The sequence below is a fragment of the Melitaea cinxia genome, chromosome 6, assembly GCF_905220565.1.
Source record: "Melitaea cinxia chromosome 6, ilMelCinx1.1, whole genome shotgun sequence".
In the NCBI taxonomy this organism is placed as follows: Eukaryota; Metazoa; Arthropoda; class Insecta; order Lepidoptera; family Nymphalidae; genus Melitaea; species Melitaea cinxia.
The window spans coordinates 113,599-131,898 of record NC_059399.1 but is presented as its reverse complement, the minus strand read 5'-3'; the positions used below and the strand labels follow the sequence as shown (position 1 = coordinate 131,898).

At 40.8% G+C, this 18,300-nt stretch overlaps 2 protein-coding genes across 2 annotated transcripts; both read left to right on the top strand.

Moving 5' to 3' along the window:
- The first annotated feature begins 1,254 nt into the window (after positions 1-1,254).
- On the top strand, positions 1,255-7,774 carry LOC123654457. The gene is made up of 3 exons (XM_045590357.1): positions 1,255-2,665; positions 5,242-5,490; positions 7,653-7,774. The coding sequence occupies exons 1-3, from the start codon at positions 1,255-1,257 to the stop codon at positions 7,772-7,774; spliced, it is 1,782 nt and encodes a 593-aa protein (XP_045446313.1).
- On the top strand, positions 7,345-17,278 carry LOC123654456 (palmitoyltransferase ZDHHC18-like). Its single transcript, XM_045590356.1, has 7 exons — positions 7,345-7,368; positions 7,607-7,628; positions 13,883-14,658; positions 16,419-16,540; positions 16,604-16,706; positions 16,900-16,966; positions 17,058-17,278. The coding sequence occupies exons 3-7, from the start codon at positions 13,915-13,917 to the stop codon at positions 17,276-17,278; spliced, it is 1,257 nt and encodes a 418-aa protein (XP_045446312.1). The 5' UTR covers positions 7,345-7,368; positions 7,607-7,628; positions 13,883-13,914.
- The last annotated feature ends 1,022 nt before the right edge of the window (positions 17,279-18,300 follow it).

Sequence of the window (18,300 nt, the reverse complement as noted above, 5' to 3'; positions counted from 1 at the left end):
AGTAAAAATCACTACACAATATTTAATTAACTGACTTCAAAAAAGGAGGAGGTTACTCAATTCGACTGTATACATATATATATATGTATTTTTTATGTATGTTCGGGGATAACTTCGTCGTTTTTTACAATTCTTTTTTTGTTGGAAAGGAAATATCCCAAGATTTTTTTCGTTTGTTAGCGAACACAATTATTACGATTAAAATCAAATAAATTAAAATTGCATGCTACTATAAACTAAACTCGAAAAGAATACTCCCAATATATTCTATCATATTATTTAACGCGAGCGATTTTGATTTTTGAGAAAAATCAAAATCAAAATTGGGTGTTACAACGCCAGCACCCAAAAATGAAATCCACTTTTAGCTTAAAAATTGCAGGATTTTATATTTTTATTTATACATATCGACTGCGCATGACACGCGCAGATGGCACCCAAAAGGATTAATAAGCTATAATAACTCAATAATTAATTATTAATATTTTAATATTTTTTATCGGAAAATAATCTTTGCGTATACTACGCGAATCCATATTTAATTAACGTTTTACTCCAACCCATGCGCGGGTAATAAACAAACTTGACCGTTATTCAAAACCTAATTAAACATGAGAGTAGCAGTTTTGGGGGTCGAAGTTACTCGCCTCCGTAGGATGTACCAAGTCAGGTCTTAACCCTCTTTACCCTACACGTGACCCCTGGGTGGTGCAAAACGAGTAACATACATAGGTGGTAGGCTTCGGCCGTGGCTAGTGTGACCACCCATCGAGCAAAGACGCGCCGCCAAGTGACGCGTCTTGCGACACGACTTGTCGTGCCGTGAGGCGCCTCGCGTTCCGGAACGATGCTCGTAATAGCCAATCATAGGGGTATGGGTATGTACAGTTGCGCTGCGTCTAGTGACAGGATCCTGATCTGCGTAGTCACTGCGCCGGACGTCTCGACCTGGAGGGTAGCGGGATCCGAAGCACGGTGCACCGCTGGCCGACCGCAGGCAGTAGGGGGCCCAACTAGTAGGTTCGCCACCTATGAAAGGCTGCCCCGCCACCTAGCGAAAAATCCAGGGATGGCTTCCATCGTGCCGGTTGGCGACCGGTGAGAGGACCCGATGGCGATTTCCTGGGGGGTTCGGGCGTCCCCGCAGTCTCCAGTCGAGTCTTCTTTAGTGTGGTTTCTGCAAAAATCGTGGAGTCTATAGACGCAGCGCCTCGTACAACTACCATTTCCCCTCCTATTCACCCCTTGACCACAATGAAGAACAAGAAAAAAAGTAAGGTTAAACAGCGGCTGCACCTCCTCTCTCTCAAAGTGCACCTCACCAACATACGAGGATTGCACTCAAATCTCGTTGCAGTCCACCACCACCTGGAGACTGAGAGGCCGCATTTACTTTTTCTTACGGAGACGCAAATTGGTAGCCCAGCAGATGTAACGTACCTGCAGTACCCTGGGTATTCGCTCGAACATAATTTTAAATCTCACGCTGGAGTCTGTATGTTTGCTCGTGGTGATGTTTGCTGCCGGCGTCTACGTAACTTGGAGATACCTAACCTTTCCATCATGTGGTGTTTATTGGATACGGGCATGGAGCAGATTGTGTATGCCTGTACCTATCGGTCGCATAGTGGTGATCGGGAGACGACTCGGATGTTCGACTATCTCAGTGAGACGGCTGACATGGTCCAACGTCGGTATCCTGCTGCCCAAATGGTATTTCTGGGGGATTTTAACGCTCACCACCAGGACTGGCTGTTCCCATACCAGAATACCGACCACGCCGGGAGAGAGGCGCTCAAATTTGCTCTGTCGCTAGATCTTACCCAGCTAGTCCAAGAAGCAACACGAGTACCCGACGTTGACGACCATACACCTAATTGTTTGGACCTTCTGTTGACAACTGACCCTGACCGGTCCTCGGTATCAGTTGCAGCTCCCCTGGGCACATCTGATCACTGTGTAGTAAAGTCAGTATCTAACTTTCACCCTCTGGATACAGGTCCTACCGGAACCAGACGTGTGTGGCGATATAAGTCGGCAGATTGGGATGAGATGCGACACTTTTTTGCATCCTACCCTTGGCGGCAGACTTGCTTCTCTTCCAGTGATCCGTCGAGTTGCGAACAAGAAATATCGGAAGTGATACGTCAGGGGATGGAGTACTTCATTCCATTTGCTGATGTATCACTAGATGGCAAGATCCCTAGGTGGTATAATGCAGAATGTGCCGAAGCTGCAGCCCGTAAGGACTCAGCGTTTGCAGCGTGGGCTGAAGCCCGTACCCTTAAATCTCCGGATATAACTACGAGGAAGAGAGCGTTCAACTCTGCTGCCAAGTCCTACAAAAGGGTTCTTAAAAAAGCTCGTTTCAACCGTATTAAACGCATCGGAGCCCAACTAGCTTCCCATCCGCGCGGTAGTAGAGCATTTTGGTCACTCTCCAAGTCGGTTGAAATGAGCTTCTGCCGTCCCTCGCTGCCTCCTCTGCTTAAACCAGATGGATCGCTGGCCTTTACTGCGACAGAAAAGGCTAACCTTTTAGCGAATCTGTTTGCAGAAAATTCGCTCCTTGATGCAGGTAGTGCCTCACCGCCCAGACATCCACCTTGCGACTCTGTTATGTCAGAACTACGCATTCGCCAAACTGAGGTTTTGAGAGTACTCCGTAACTTGGACGTGAATAAGGCTAGTGGTCCTGACGGGATACCAGCAAGAGTACTTAAACACTGTGCTCCTGAGTTGTCTCCTATTCTCACGCGCTTGTACCGCCTCTCTCTAAAATCTGCTCAAGTCCCTAAAGCATGGAAGATTGCCAACGTACAACCTGTACCTAAAAAAGGTAGTCGTGCCGACCCGGCTAACTATAGACCTATCGCGATTACCTCCATACTGAGTAAAAGTTTGGAGCGTATACTGAATCAAAAGCTCCTAGCATACCTCGAGTTGAATGACCTCCTGTCGGACCAGCAATACGGTTTCCGCCGTAACAGGTCCACGGGGGATCTTTTAGTGTACGCCTCGCACATCTGGGGCGAAGCCTTGGACAAGCACGGAGAAGCGCTAGCTGTCTCACTTGATGTATCGAAGGCATTTGACCGGGTCTGGCATGAGAGCCTATTGAGCAAGCTTTCAGCTTACGGAATACCCCCGAGCTTGTGTGACTGGATATCAGATTTCCTGAGTGGACGATCATTTCGGGTGGTCTTGGATGGCTCCTCGTCTGAGTTGATGGCGGTTAATGCCGGTGTCCCTCAGGCATCAGTTCTCTCTGCAACCCTCTTCTTGATTCACATAAATGACCTCCTCAGGCCCGGTATCTTTGGATACGCGGATGACAGCACTGTTACGGAGAGATACGTGTCCGGTCCCCGAGCTGGTGGGGCTGCAACTCATGAGCATAGAGAGGCCCTGGTTGAACGCATGAATTTGGCTTTGAAAGAGGTATCCGATTGGGGTGACGCCAACCTAGTCAAATTTAATGCTTCCAAAACACAAGCGTGTCTTTTCACTGCTAAACGGAGTCCATTCCCATTAGCCCCAACTTTCCGGGGTGTATCTGTTCCGATCACCGATAGTATTGATCTTCTAGGCATAAATATTTCGTCTTATATGAACTTCGGACAATGCATAGAATCCAAGGCAAAAATTGCTGGTAAGAAACTTGGTATCCTCAATAAAGTCAGGCAGTACTTCACACCGGAACAGCTTCTTACTCTCTACCAAGCACAAGTTCGATCGTGTATGGAGTACTGCAGCCACTTATGGGATGGCTCTGCCAAGGACCAGCTCGCTGCTTTGGATTCTGTGGATCGACGCGCCAGAAGACTCATCGGTGACAAATCGCTGGTTCGCTCTAGACTTCAAAGTCTCGAACATCGGCGCAAGGTTGCCTGTTTGTCGGTATTTTACAGGTTATATTTCGGAGAGTGTGCTCTAGAACTATACAATTTGGTTCCACCATCACCTTTCTACCACCGAACCGCAAGGCATCGCATGAATCTGCACCGCTATGTGGTTGAAATCCCACGATCTCGCACTAAACGATTTGCTTCCTCGTTCCTAATTCGCACCGCTAAAATTTGGAATGCCCTTCCGGCTTCCGTTTTTCCAACGAGCTATAACTTAGGTATCTTTAAATCAAGAGTGAATAGGCATCTTCTAGGCAAGCGCGCACCACCTTAGGCTGCATCTTCACTTGACTTCAGGTGAGATCGCAGTCAAGCGCTAGTCTATATATTTAAAAAAAAAAAAAGTATTGACTCCCTAGGTATAGCCATGCGTAAGCGGGACAACAACTATTTCTGTCTCACTCACTCCTCCCGACGACCACCACCAAAGGCAGTTTTGAGTTTCAGGAACGATTTAGAATCATTGGCGTTTTGGTTTTTGACCGAGCTGGTCACTAGTAAGAAGTGCTTGTGTGAAACGCGATCACTTCAAAGTCGTGCGATACTGGTAATACATCCCATTATTAAGGTAATTAAGTTAACGATTGCGATTTACCAGGTAAAATTTCATTTTATTTTGAATTAACGGTGTTACCATTCGAAATTATTAAATTTAAAATTTTCTAACCATATTCGAAATCTTTGTTATTCTTTTTTTCAAGTACCTACATTATATTTTAGTGCTACCATCTAGTGTATGTGATCTTAAGTATTAGTAAAATTGTTATTCTATATTTTGAAAATGGAATGGAAGCAGGTCCGTCCACTGCAACTTGGGGGTAAAACGATAACGAACAAAGGATTATCGATGGAGACAAGCGGAAACCTCGAAAACGTAAGACAAAAAGATCATCAAGCTCTGACTAGAGTTCTAGTACCTCATCTAACTCAAGTTTGAATACATCTTCAAATGACGAGCGTTGTATGGGACGACAGAAGAAAAATAAGTGCAGGAAAAAACGTGACAGTAAGTTGAACAAACTAATCGATGATATTTCTACCCTCAAGAATGAGTTATTTCGTAAGCAAACTAGTACTCCAATTAAATCACATAATGATAATTGTAGTTGCTGCATAGACCCAAACATTAGTGGTATTTTATATGAAAGAGAACCGGAAGCCCATGCTTCAGGCTCCGATCCCATACCTGACTTACCTAAAGAACCAATGTTTTATTTTAATGTTGGAACTAAACTTAAAGAACCCTCTGTACCGTATACGTCTAGTACATTTTATAACAATTAAAAGTTACAAGGCCTAGGAAATTCAGATTAGAACTGTGTACGTTATGCAGAAGTTCAAAAACAGTACTTGCATAATCCAGGATTCACAAATCTTGAGCCTAATGATGAAATAAAACGTTATGACACTACTGAATTTACAGCGCATATGGAAAAAGCATTTGCAGGTGTTACTTATGCATTGTTGAAACAAAAGAATGTGTTGGAACATGAAATGCGAGGATTATTAACATCAATGCAACAACCCGAACAGCTCAATGATGTTAATGTTACGAAAAAATTAAATGAAATCTTCACGAAAGGTGAGTATCAGAAGGTCACTAGTGATATCTTTCAGCTCGTTTGTGGTCACAGAGCGGAACTAATTCACTACAGAAGAGAATCTGTTATAAACTCAGTGAAAGACCCTTATCACAAACAATTATTACGGAACATTCCGCCATCATGCTCACACCTATAAAAGGGACATATGGAGGATATATGGAGGGGTGTAAAAGGAGTTTTTTGGCCCAAAACAAAAGATCGTGTACATTCTGCCCCACAGAATGATCCCGGCCCATCTCAGCTATCAAATGCCTACGGGCCTCATAGCTAATACCATGGCCAGAGCCATCAACCCTTTCGAGGTAATAGGGGCGGACGAGAAGGAAAACGGTACGATGATAATCGAGGACGAAAAGCAGGCTCTCCCTCATGCCACCGGGATAGGAGAGGACATAACAATCGAAAAATGTGACTCTCGAACAACTTTTCGTGCTAGTCAGCTACAAAATTATCACAGTCGCTGGAAGATGCTCAGGGCACCGCCCCACATTCTCAAAATCATAAGCGGTTATCGTATTCCGTTCAAAATGAAACCCCCACTATGTCAGCCGCATCAGCAAAACCAAACGATTTTCTTTCTATTCGCCAGAGATGTTTACAATTATTATGGGAATGTTATCCAAAGGGGTGATTATAGAAGCCAGATGCACTGCAAGCTTCATTTCATCAATATTCCTCCGGCTGAAGAGCGACGGCACGATGAGACCGATATTCAATTCGAAAGAATTAATGTGTATGTTCACGCAGACAAATTTCGCATAATAAATACACGCAGAGTTCCAGATTTTCTTCAGGCACAGGACTGGATGGCAAAAATCGAACTTCATCAGCTAAATTTTCACCTTCCCATTGCACGCAGCCATCAAAGGTACTTACGCCTATTGTTCGACGGAAAACTGTATCAAACGACTTGTCTGCCGTTCGGACTGAACTCTGCACCCAAAGCATTTGTAACGCTAACAAACTGGATAGCTCAACTCATGCGAGAGCGAGTATTCGCGTACTGGTCTGGTATATCTGGACGACTTCATCCTAGCTCACCAGAATTGGTATACCCTGCAAACACATGTTGCGAATGCAGTGGACTTGCTGGTAAATCACCACCAGCACCAGGTTATGAATTATTTACTGTTGGAAACTTTGTTGGTTTGTGTTTTGGCTGTATGAATTTATTCATTTACTGTATTATTGTACTGTTTGTTTCCTAAATAAAATAAAATAAAAATTTGTTTCTTATCAGGATATCTGTCTTTGTGGGTCTCCCGCAGCACGTAATACACAGAAGAGGCCTGTGTTGGATGTTACAGACTGAATCAATCAATGAAGACTTAAATAAGTGACTAAAAACCCTGTCTTTTGGACAATTTAATTTAATGATCTGAACGTATTTTGATGGCAACTGTAATTTAATTGCATTCATAACTATTTTTTTATATAAAAAAAAAAGTATAACGTTAGTGATAATAAAAGTGAAATAGTTTAGTAATGATACAAATTAAAAGTTTTTCTATCACCATAATATATTTTTATTCTAGAATTGTGTTTATTTGTTTAATATACACAGACCAAGTAATGTAATATATATATATCCATGGAGTAGTTATCACTTATCAGGTAGGTATAAAACGTATACCATGATTAAAAAAAGTAATGTTAACCCTTAATTTTATTATAATTAATATTATTTCATAAAATTATAATAATATTTCTTTATACATTTTTGGTATTTGTGGTATATCTATTCCATTTCATTTATTCAGATTAACCGATTAACAGAAGTTATATTTCTTAAATATGAAGTTCTTCATAATTATCAAAATAAAATATTGTTTATGGTTCGAAATGATGTCAATTGAGTGAGTCTATTGTCAAATATATAGTAGAGAAAGTTTTTTGTAACTTTGTAATATTTGTATTAATATTTTATACATAATTTAAAATTTGTCTATAAGATTAAATATATTAAAAAACAACGCGTTTTAGAAATAAAATAATTTTTTCCCAAAATAGTTCTTAACGAAAGTTTTTAAATGTATTTTTGTTTTAGCAATAATAAGTTTTCTACATGGAACTTTATATAAAACTTTTTGTCAGCTAATTTGGAGTTACTTTTAGGGTAAGTGCTTGTCCTTGTTAATAGTCGAGTATGGGAAGGACGCGGCGCTGCGCCCGCGCCTAATTCTGATTGATAGTGCCCCAATTATGCTGTTGTGTGACACATTACACTCCGACTCTGGGCGAGTGGTCGTTTCAGTGAAATAAGCGCTGTGATCTGACTTATGCTACATTAGTATCTGGTCATATTGGTGCTGTTATCTTGATTATAAGATAATACTGTGCATGATATTGATAATCTGCTGGCCCTTACTTTACAGTTCCCTTCTAAACAAATTTAAAAATATTCAATTTATTTTATACATAGACAGGCCAAATATCAGCATTGATAATAACACACTAAATTATTCATTTACCTGCAATAGTCTCTCTCTTTCTTCTCTTCTTCTCATCTTTTTAACAGTGATTTATATCATCTAACAATTGATAATAATGTCCCACGTTATGTTAAATTATATAAACGTATATAAAATGCTATAAAATATATAAAATTATTTTTTTTAAGAAGTATCCTACATGTTACACTTTTTAATATTAATCAAAAATAAAATATTTTACATCCTAAACATAAAAATTATTACACTTTTTGTGATAGCGACTCATTGCTCCAAAGTGAGCTAATCTAACAATTAAATTTAAATTATCTTAAAAAAGAGATCTAGAGACTCTATGCTCAGGTTTCAGATGAAATGTACCTTTTCCCCAGTACTAAGTCTTTCCATTAGTTTGGTAAAACTTCTGAATGTGTACATAATTTATGTGCTCTATGCTTGTTGATAGCGAAGCTAACATAAAGTAAGGTAGCGGAATCACCACTATTATAAGGGTAATCATTAACTGCTCTAATAGGGTCAATATATTTAATATACCCAAAGCTAGTTATCAACCTACATTACTTTTTTGTCACTTAACACACTAATATGTCTATTATATATATTTTTTGTAACGTGATTGTAGCAGGAGCAAGATATAAATTTTTTATGGTCAAACAGAAAAAATCTTTTTGTCGTAGTCTATTTATCGACACAGGCTATAGGCTATATAACATCACGCTACCAATATGAGCTGAGAATTAATAAGAAATATTAAGGAAGGAGGTAAAATATTCATTTTTGTGGGTATCCTTTGTATGTACTGGATAAATGGTTAAAGCTACCCAAAAATCATGAATGTTGAAAATATTCACTATTAATAGTTCTTAAAAAAGTCCTCATTAGTCTCTCTTTTAAGGTTACCTCATTATAACTTTTTTGTAGTCATCAAGTTGGTTCTAAAATAATGCATTATTTGCGATGGTAATAGCGAGAATCCTTCAGAGAAGGCTGAGTTATTGGCATACTCTTTGAAAGAATCATTTAAGCTGAACAAACCCTATATTAAATAGCGACCAACAAATCTCCTTACCCTATAAAACTAAAGAATAAAAAAGCACCGGGCTTTGATCTTATAATGGCAGAAATATTAAAACAATTACCAAAGAAGGGAATTGTCCTTGTGAGGATTTTGTTTAATGGTGTCTTAAGATTGCAGTATTTCCCACTTTGATGGAAGATTTCGATCATAAATATGGTTTTTAAACCTGTCTTCTCCCTATAATGTCAAAACTCTTTGAAAAACTTCTCTTGCGATGACTCCACCCGATACTCGAAGAGCAAAATATTATACCGGAACACTAGTTTGGTTTTTGCGCGCATCATGGGACCATAGAACAGATAATGACGCTGAAACTAGCAGCCACTCTTTATATCTCTGCTTCTAAACAACAGATTGATTTGTAACTTTACACAAATTAGTATCGTTTGTTCATCTAACTATGGAAAAAAATCCAAAGGGTAAATACCACCCCTTCTATTTTTTTTTAAATTTAAAAACTAAAAAAGGAGGTTAATTCGATATAAAAGCTAAAAAATTAATGTTACTAAGCATAAAATACGGTCAAAATTTGAAAACAAAGGTAATTTATAATAACAAGAAAGATTATAAAAAAAAAAAAATTACTTTAATTTTTGTTTATTTTAGAATTTTTTCTAAGCAGACGATTAAATAAAATTTATTAAAGTTATCATATCTCGGCTCATAGACACTGCATTTTGTTGTAACTTCGCAGAAACCTTTCTGTTACTGTCTAGAAACGATGATAAAAATTTCAAAAGGGATACTCAATCCCTTCTATTTTTTTTATTTTTTTTTTTCTCTAAGACAACGCCTATGTACCATTTCTTCAAATGTCTATATCTCTGCTCGTTGACACTACATTTTGTTGTAACTTCGTAGAAACCTTTATAATACTATCAAGAAACGATGATAAAAATTTGAAAAGGGATACTCAATCCCTTCTATTTTTTTTTTATTTTTTTTTTCTCTAAGACAATGCCTATATACTACTTCTTCAAATGTCTATATCTCTGCTCGTGGACACTACATTTTGTTGTAGCTTCGTAGAAACTTTTATAATACTATCTAGAAACGATGATAAAAATTTCAAAAGGAATACTCAATCCCTTCTATTTTTTTTTTTTTTTTTTTTTTCTCTAAGACAATGCCTATATACTACTTCTTCAAATGTCTATATCTCTGCTCGTGGACACTACATTTTGTTGTAACTTCGTAGAAACCTTTCTATTCCTGTCTAGAAACGATGATAAAAATTTCAAAAGGGATACTCAATCCCTTCTATTTTTTTTTATTTTTTTTTCTCTAAGACAATGCCTATATACTACTTCTTTAAATGTCTATATCTCTGCTCGTGGACACTACATTTTGTTGTAACTTCGTAGAAACCTTTCTATTCCTGTCTAGAAACGATGATAAAAATTTCAAAAGGGATACTCAATCCCTTCTATTTTTTTTTTATTTTTTTTTCTCTTAGACAATGCCTATATACTACTTCTTCAAATGTCTATATCTCTGCTCGTGGACACTACATTTTGTTGTAACTTCGTAGAAACCTTTCTATTACTGTCTAGAAACAATGATAAAAATTTCAAAAGGGATACTCAATCCCTTCTATTTTTTTTTTTTTCCGCTAAGACAATGCCTATATACTACTTCTTTAAATGTCTATATCTCTGCTCGTGGACACTACATTTTGTTGTAACTTCGTAGAAACCTTTCTATTCCTGTCTAGAAACGATGATAAAAATTTCAAAAGGGATACTCAATCCCTTCTATTTTTTTTTTTATTTTTTTTTCTCTAAGACAATGCCTATATACTACTTCTTTAAATGTCTATATCTCTGCTCGTGGACACTACATTTTGTTGTAACTTCGTAGAAACCTTTATATTACTATCAAGAAACGATGGTAAAAATTTCGAAAGGGATACTCAATCCCTTCTATTTTTTTTTATTTTTTTTTCTCTAAGACAATGCCTATATACTACTTCTTCAAATGTCTATATCTCTGCTCGTGGACACTACATTTTGTTGTAACTTCGTAGAAACCTTTCTATTACTGTCTAGAAACGATGATAAAAATGTCAAAAGGGATACTCAACCCCTTCTATTTTTTTTAATTTTTTTTTTCTCTAAGACAACGCCTATGTACCATTTCTTCAAATGTCTATATCTCTGCTCGTGAACACTACATTATTTCATGCTTAAAGACATAGATTTTTTTGCTTTTATATCGAATTAACCTCCCTGGTTGGGTTTTTAAATATAAAAAAATAGAAGGGGTGGAATTTACCCTTTAGATCTTTTTCATAGCGAGATGATATAACGTCACTAATTTCTGTACAGTTACAACTTAATCTGTTGCTTTTTTAAGAGATATAAAGCGTGGCTTCTAGTTTCAGTGTCATTTAATTTTGGCTGCTAGCTGCTAGTTTCAGTTTCATGAACAGATACACCAAGTGGCTTCTACGGTCCGTCAAGCATTGGAACGAAAAGAATACTTTTCTGCCGTATTCCTGGACGTGCAACAAGCTTTTGACCGTGTAAGGCATAAGGGTCTAGAATGCAAACTAAAACCTTGCTTTCCCAAAACTGCTTATATGCTCTTAAGATCCTACTACAGGACTGCATGTTCCAAGTAAAAACAGAAGGTTCAATGTCACCTTTTTGTGACATTCAAGCTGGGGTTCCCCAGGGATCTGTATTTGGTCCAGTATTGTACACAGTTTTTACTTCCGATTTATCCACTTCCGATAACGTGTTAACTGCTACCTACTCAGATGACATGACAGTACTATCTTGCCATAAGGTTCCCTGCATAGCATCAGAAAACCTTCAAAGGCACCTAGAAAAGGTTGGATCTGGCTTGGATCTGGTTGAGGAAATGGGTATAAAAACTAGTGCTGCAAAATCTACTCATGTTACCTTTACATTAAAAAAAGATGACTGTCCACCAGTGACACTTGATGGAACTGTCCTGCCTCAGAATGCTACTGTCAAATACCTAGGCTACTACATAAAGGCCAAAAGAGATCAGGCAAACTTTAAGCTACAAAACCTGTACTGGCTAGAATGGAAAGACAGTCCTTACTCAGTTTAGAAAATAAATTGTTAATATATGTATTATAAAACCAGTATGGATGTAATGAATTGAACTATGAGGATCGGCCAGAAACTCCAATATTGAGATTCTTCAACGGTTTTAAAATAAAGCCTTAAAAACTTTCAGCAATGCTCCCTGGTTTACCTAAAATATAGAAATACACAAATACTTAAAAATACCCATAATCAAGGAGGAGATGGATATCTTCTGTAAAGCCTACAAACATAAATTAGACCGGCACGAAAACCAACTGCCTAGAACACAAATGGATACTAATAATAGTATATTTTGACTTTAAAGACCAAGACTAGTTTCCGTTTGAAGTTAAGTTATTGAGGGACGTCACATCGTTGGATGTGTTGATTCCGAAAGGTCTTGGAAAAGTCCGACAGATTTAATTAAAGCTAAGGGGCTGATTGTAAATGGAAGGAAGGTTAAGGAAAAAGAAATTGCAATGGTAGTTTCGTAGACATGATATAAATCCTTATCCAATGTACAGATCAACGCATGATGTAAATATATTACTCACTAGCTGCCTGGGCTGTGACTCTGACTGTCTGAGAATGTGTTCTGTTAAAAGGTAATAGTAATTTTTTTTTTTGGTATAAAACTTTCTGTCTAAAGGAACATACAAAAAATAAATAAGCCAAATTGGTTGAGCCATTCTCGAGTTATGCGCTTTAGCAACATTTATATATATAATTACAAGTATTTCTTTTCAAGTATTTATTTTCAAATTGTTATCATAAAACTGATATCTTCTAAGATATTCATTGATATCAGATAATATCAATGGATATCTTAGAAGATATCATTTGATATCAATGAATATCTTAGAAGATATCAGTTTTATGATAACTGTAATGAATAATAATGAATAATTATTGATCACAAAAAATTAAAAGGTGATTTTATTGCATTATTAATAGGTGGCATGTGAAAAGTACCCACAAGGCAATTTTATGAAGATAAACTCTGTCTTTTTAACCGACTTCAAAAAAGGAGGAAGTTACTCAATTCGACTGTTTATAATATATATCTCATTGGCCTTAGTCCGTCTATTGCAGACGATTTAGACAGTGTCAGACAGACACTGTGTCGTCTAGATCACTTTTCAGGAAAACGCAGACTTGCCTAAGTTCTGCGCCACCCTCTCGACCTCACTGGCTAGGCCCAAAGGAACAACGAGTCGATGAATGTGGAGCAAGTTCGTCTGCAGGAGTTTTTCGAATTTTAGAGCTATGCCACGAATGCTTGAAGGAGACCCCATTCCGGGTTTCAAATGAAGTTTTCCTTCTCCAAGACCCTGATGATTTTGGGCCAGGTTTATCCTTCGGTCGCCTTTTTACGACCCCTACGGGAAGAAAGGGGGTGGTGCTATTCTACTTGGCTCTTGGTGCTATTACACTGGCCGTTCTTAAGTTGTGTTGTGTTCCTGTGGTTAGTAAGATGGCCAGAGTTCTTGTTAGTGTAAAACCTACCTATATAATAAAAATAAAGAAAATTTTGTAAAAAAGAAAAGTTCATAAAATTTAACAGTGTTGAAAGTAGTCAGAATTAGACCACAAACATAATAAAGTGATTCAATTCATAGATATAGTGTATAATTATGTTACTGACTCATTGGCGTAGGTGTCAGACACTTCTTTTTCATCATGAGTACTTATTAAAATTAAATATCTATAAATATGCATATCAGTCATCTGTTACGTAAAACTCATACTAAATATGTTTAAGAGTGTCACTAACATTCGACAGAGCGCGATCACTCGCGCGGCGGTGATGCGGCGATGGCGTCGCGGCGCGTGACGCGCAAGTGGGAGGTGTTCGCGGGGCGCAACCGCTTCTGGTGCGACGGGCGGCTCATGACGGCGCCGCACCCCGGCGTGTTCGCGCTCACGCTGGCGCTCATCTGCGGCACGTGCGCGCTGCACTTCGCCTTCGACTGCCCGTTCCTGGCGGCGCGCGTGTCGGCCGCGGTGCCGGCGGCGGGCGCGGCGCTGTGCGCGAGCACGCTGGCGGCGCTGCTGCGCACGGCGCTGTCCGACCCCGGCATCATCCCGCGCGCCGCGCCGGCCGAGGCGGCGGCGCTGGGCGCGCTCGAGGCGGACGCGGGCCGGCCGCCGCCGCGCGCGCGCGAGGTGCTGGTGCGCGGCCGCCCCGTCAAGCTCAAGTACTGCTTCACGTGCAAGATGTTCCGCCCGCCGCGCGCCTCGCACTGCTCGCTGTGCGACAACTGCGTGGACCGCTTCGACCACCACTGCCCCTGGGTGGGCAACTGCGTGGGCCGGCGCAACTACCGCTACTTCTACGCCTTCGTGGTGTCGCTGTCGTTCCTGGCGGTGTTCGTGTTCGCGTGCGCGGTGGCGCACCTGGCGCTGCTGGCGCGCGGCGCGGGGCTGGCGGCCGCGCTGCGCGCCTCGCCCGCCTCGGCCGTGGTGGCGGCCGTGTGCTTCCTGTCCGTGTGGTCCGTGCTGGGCCTGGCCGGCTTCCACACCTACCTCGCCTCCACCGACCAGACCACCAACGAGGACGTGAGCCCCTTTCCTCCTCGCTCTGTAGCTTTCGGTGATGTGTGCTGTGGCGGTGTGCGTCTAGCTTGTACGGATAGTGACTGCACGAGCGTGATAAAAACTGAAGCTTTATTATGTTTTTCTTAACATGAAAATGCATGTTCCACGTCTAAAATTCTTTTTTCAAAAATTTAAATTTAACAGATCACCCCAGCATTATAATACAATATGAGTATGCGTCGCTTGGCAATGCATACAAAATTACCTGTGTCTCTCCCGTAACAGTACAAATGTCTAAAATATTAAACTCCGTTTAAAATTTTGAATTCAGATTATATTACGATTTGCGAAGATCGATCAATATGTCCGTGACTTTTACTTAAACACAGTGTTTATGAAAAAAAATCCATTTTAGTTCTCAACATAGCCTCTTCGAAGCTCAACAGATTTCGTCTCACGTTTCTCCAATTTTTTTTACCCCTTCCAAATATAAGATCCAAAGACCTTTGATTATAATATGATTTCATCGTAGGAGTCAAATTTAATTCCGCCGCGCTGGAGCTTGGAAAGAAGAAATATTCGAGGCTTAATCCATAGATGACGAATATGATAGACCAATTCATGAAATTTCTCTATGGAAGGGTAACACACATGTTTACCCCTGCATTGACTTTGTAGAAAAGTACTTTCTTCTCGGACAAATTGCGTCGCTTTTTTTTGGAGTTAACTCCTTAAGAATCCATTTTCATATACGGCTCCCGGGATAAAAAATATGAGGAGTAACATCTACTGAACGAATGACCTCGTTACGTTTCTCGTAACGCCATCTAGCCGATAGATGGGGTTATTTGATTCGTTTATTTACCATTTGATATGGTATTAATAATTTTCTTAGACTAGTAAGCTATTTTGGACCTATTTAGACAGTCGATCTGAACGAGTAATTTCAAATCGTTATTGAACAGACAAATAATAGTCTTTTAAGCAGTTTTGTGTTCCAATTGATAACTAAGGTAACCAGAGCTCCTGGGGGGAATTGAGGATAGGATCGGCAACACGCTTGCGATGCTTCTGGTGTTGAAGGTGTCTATAAGCTACAGTAATCGCTTACCACCAGGTGAGCCGTACCCTTGTTTGCTGAAATTGTCCAATAATTTGACATAATATTCGCAATTGATTTCCCTTCTCTTTTAAGGTGGTCAACGTTGAAAGTGCTCTATCTCAGTGGCTATTTGAATAAAGCTGTTTTGATTTTGATTCTGGTGAATTGGGGTAATTTAAGGTTACAAAATGGCTAAGGAACGCAAATTCAACTGAATGGTGCTTCAAATGAACAGTGTTGTCTTTTCTATTAATAAATGGGAAATTTTAAAAGTCACGGGTTGACCTACCCGCGTAGTGTGTAAAATCGTAGCAGATTATAACAGAGTAACTTAAACTTTTTAAAAAACTTCACAAAAGGAGGTTTCTCAATTCGACCTTATATGTATATTTTTTTTGTGTTCGGGGGTAACTTCGCTTATGAACTGATTTTGCTAATTCTTTTTTTGTTGGAAAGGAGATATCACAAAGGTGATAAGGAACCACGATCTGATGATGGCATCCCAGAGAAATCGAGGGGAATCTTCAAAAATCGTAGTAGCGACTAGTGCATTTGTTAATTTCTTTTGTCAACTTACGTTGTATTACTTTTCGATGTAATTGAATTCGTTTTTTTTTTTTACGTTTACTAGCAAACACAATTTATTATATGAATAATATTATGTTTTGCATCGTTGCAGATAAAGGGGTCGTTTTCGACGCGACGCGGCGTCGCCAACCCCAACCCCTACTCGCGCGGCAACGCCTGCGCCAACTGCTGGCACGTGCTCTGCGGCCCGCTGGCGCCCAGCCTCATCGACCGGTGCGTCGCGCCCCGCCCCCGCCCCCGCCCCCCCGGCCCGCGCTAACCCCGCGCTCTGTGCAGGCGCGGCGTGCTGTCGCCGGACGCGCGCGACGAGCTGCCGCCGCGCTTCGCGCAGGTGCTGTGCTCGCCCCCCGCGCCCGCCCCCGCCCCCGCGCCCGCGCCCGCCCCCGCGCCCGCGCCCGCCCCCGCGCCCGCCGCTGCGCACTGCCCCGCGCGCTCTCCCTCCGCGCCGCGGAGAGACGGTGGGTACCGAGCCGCGGCTCCGAGCCCCGTCGACGTTGGCCTTAAAATATTATATGAAAATTGTTCTCGTTTCTCTAGGAGCGCTAGGCGGTAGCTACACGAACCTATTCGAGAGCGGCGAGCCGGCGCGCCACGCCTACATGAACCACAGCCTCGACCTCGACCCCGTGCCGCTGCAGGGTGAGTCCGTCGCACAGAAGCGCGGCGCCCCGCGGGCGGTGGCGGACGAGCTGACCTCTCGTTTCGCTTGCAGAGGTGTGCATCGGCGGAGCGGGCGCGGGCGGGGGCGCGGTGGCGGGCGGCGGCGCGCTGAGCGCGTCCCGCCTGCGCCTGCTGCACGACACCACCATGATCGACGCCGCGCTCGACCTGGACGAGCCCGACGCGCCGCCCGGCCCGCTCGGCCCACTCGGCGCGCACCCGCCGCCCGCGCCGCACGTGTCGCACCACGCGCACCAGGCCGCGCCGCCGGTGCTCGCGCTCGCGCTCTGACCGCGCCGCGCGCGCCCGCCTTGTACATAATTACGTCTACGAAACCCCAATAAACGACCCCGCCAATTTGTTATGTTTCATTTACCTCGAACTCTCTATAGCTCGATTTAAGTCCTAGAGAAATAAAAGAATATTTTTTTAAAAATTATTTCTGCCTTTGACTCTACCTTTAACTCTCTAATTAAGGTTATTAAAAAAATATTTAAGAGCCTCCCCTTCTCAATGACCTTGAGCATTTAGACTGCCACGCCCCACCCACCCGCACTTCACCTGATCAGTGTTACGTAAAGGTTATTAAACTCGGCCATCTACCGGCTCTAGCTTGTACTACTAGGACATGCGATTGATCCGTTTCGTAGACCAAAAGCTTGCGTACAAGTTGTGATCATCCATATTTATTATTTAATTCTTCTTCTTGTCGTGTCGATCATTTAGGCTCTAAAATTATATTAATTACTAGTTGTTACTTGTTGTTCAGTTCGCAGTTATAAAATAAATAAATTTCTAAAATAAAAGTAGCCTAAGTTACTCCTTACTATATTAGCTATCTGCCAGTGAAAGTCCCGTCAGAATTGGTCCAGCCGTTTGAGAGATTAGCCGGAACAGACAAAAATTGTCAAAAAGCTATTTTTGTATATGTATCGTGTATACATCCATATGCATTTAGTAAAAAACGGTTATTTTAATATTACAAACATACACTCTAATTTTATTTGTATAGATATAATAAATTTATGTTTTATTCTATTGTCGGCTCGGTGAAGATCGACTTTTAAGTTCGGATCTTAGACCACAAACTAAGCAGCTTTACATTCGTACACAGCTCAAAATGAATAATTTAAATTATTTTTTAACCGACTTACAAAAAAGGAGGAGGTTCTCAATTCGACTGTATTTTTTTTTTTTTTTTAATGTATGTTACATCAGAACTTTTGACCGTGTGGACCGATTTCGACAAATTTTATTTTAATCGAAAGGTGGTGTGTGCCAATTGGTCCCATTTAAATTTATTTGAGATCTAA

Excerpts from the sequence above, each read along its gene's own strand:
- LOC123654456 (XM_045590356.1), top strand. The coding sequence starts at position 13,915 with ATGGCGTCGCGGCGCGTGACGCGCAAGTGGGAGGTGTTCGCGGGGCGC. Across the intron at positions 14,659-16,418 it reads ACCAGACCACCAACGAGGAC|ATAAAGGGGTCGTTTTCGAC; the intron begins GTGAGCCCCTTT and ends GCATCGTTGCAG. Across the intron at positions 16,541-16,603 it reads GCGCCCAGCCTCATCGACCG|GCGCGGCGTGCTGTCGCCGG; the intron begins GTGCGTCGCGCC and ends CGCTCTGTGCAG.
- LOC123654457 (XM_045590357.1), top strand. The coding sequence starts at position 1,255 with ATGAAGAACAAGAAAAAAAGTAAGGTTAAACAGCGGCTGCACCTCCTC. Across the intron at positions 2,666-5,241 it reads TGAGGTTTTGAGAGTACTCC|AAGTTCAAAAACAGTACTTG; the intron begins GTAACTTGGACG and ends TACGTTATGCAG. Across the intron at positions 5,491-7,652 it reads AAATGAAATCTTCACGAAAG|TCGAGTATGGGAAGGACGCG; the intron begins GTGAGTATCAGA and ends CCTTGTTAATAG.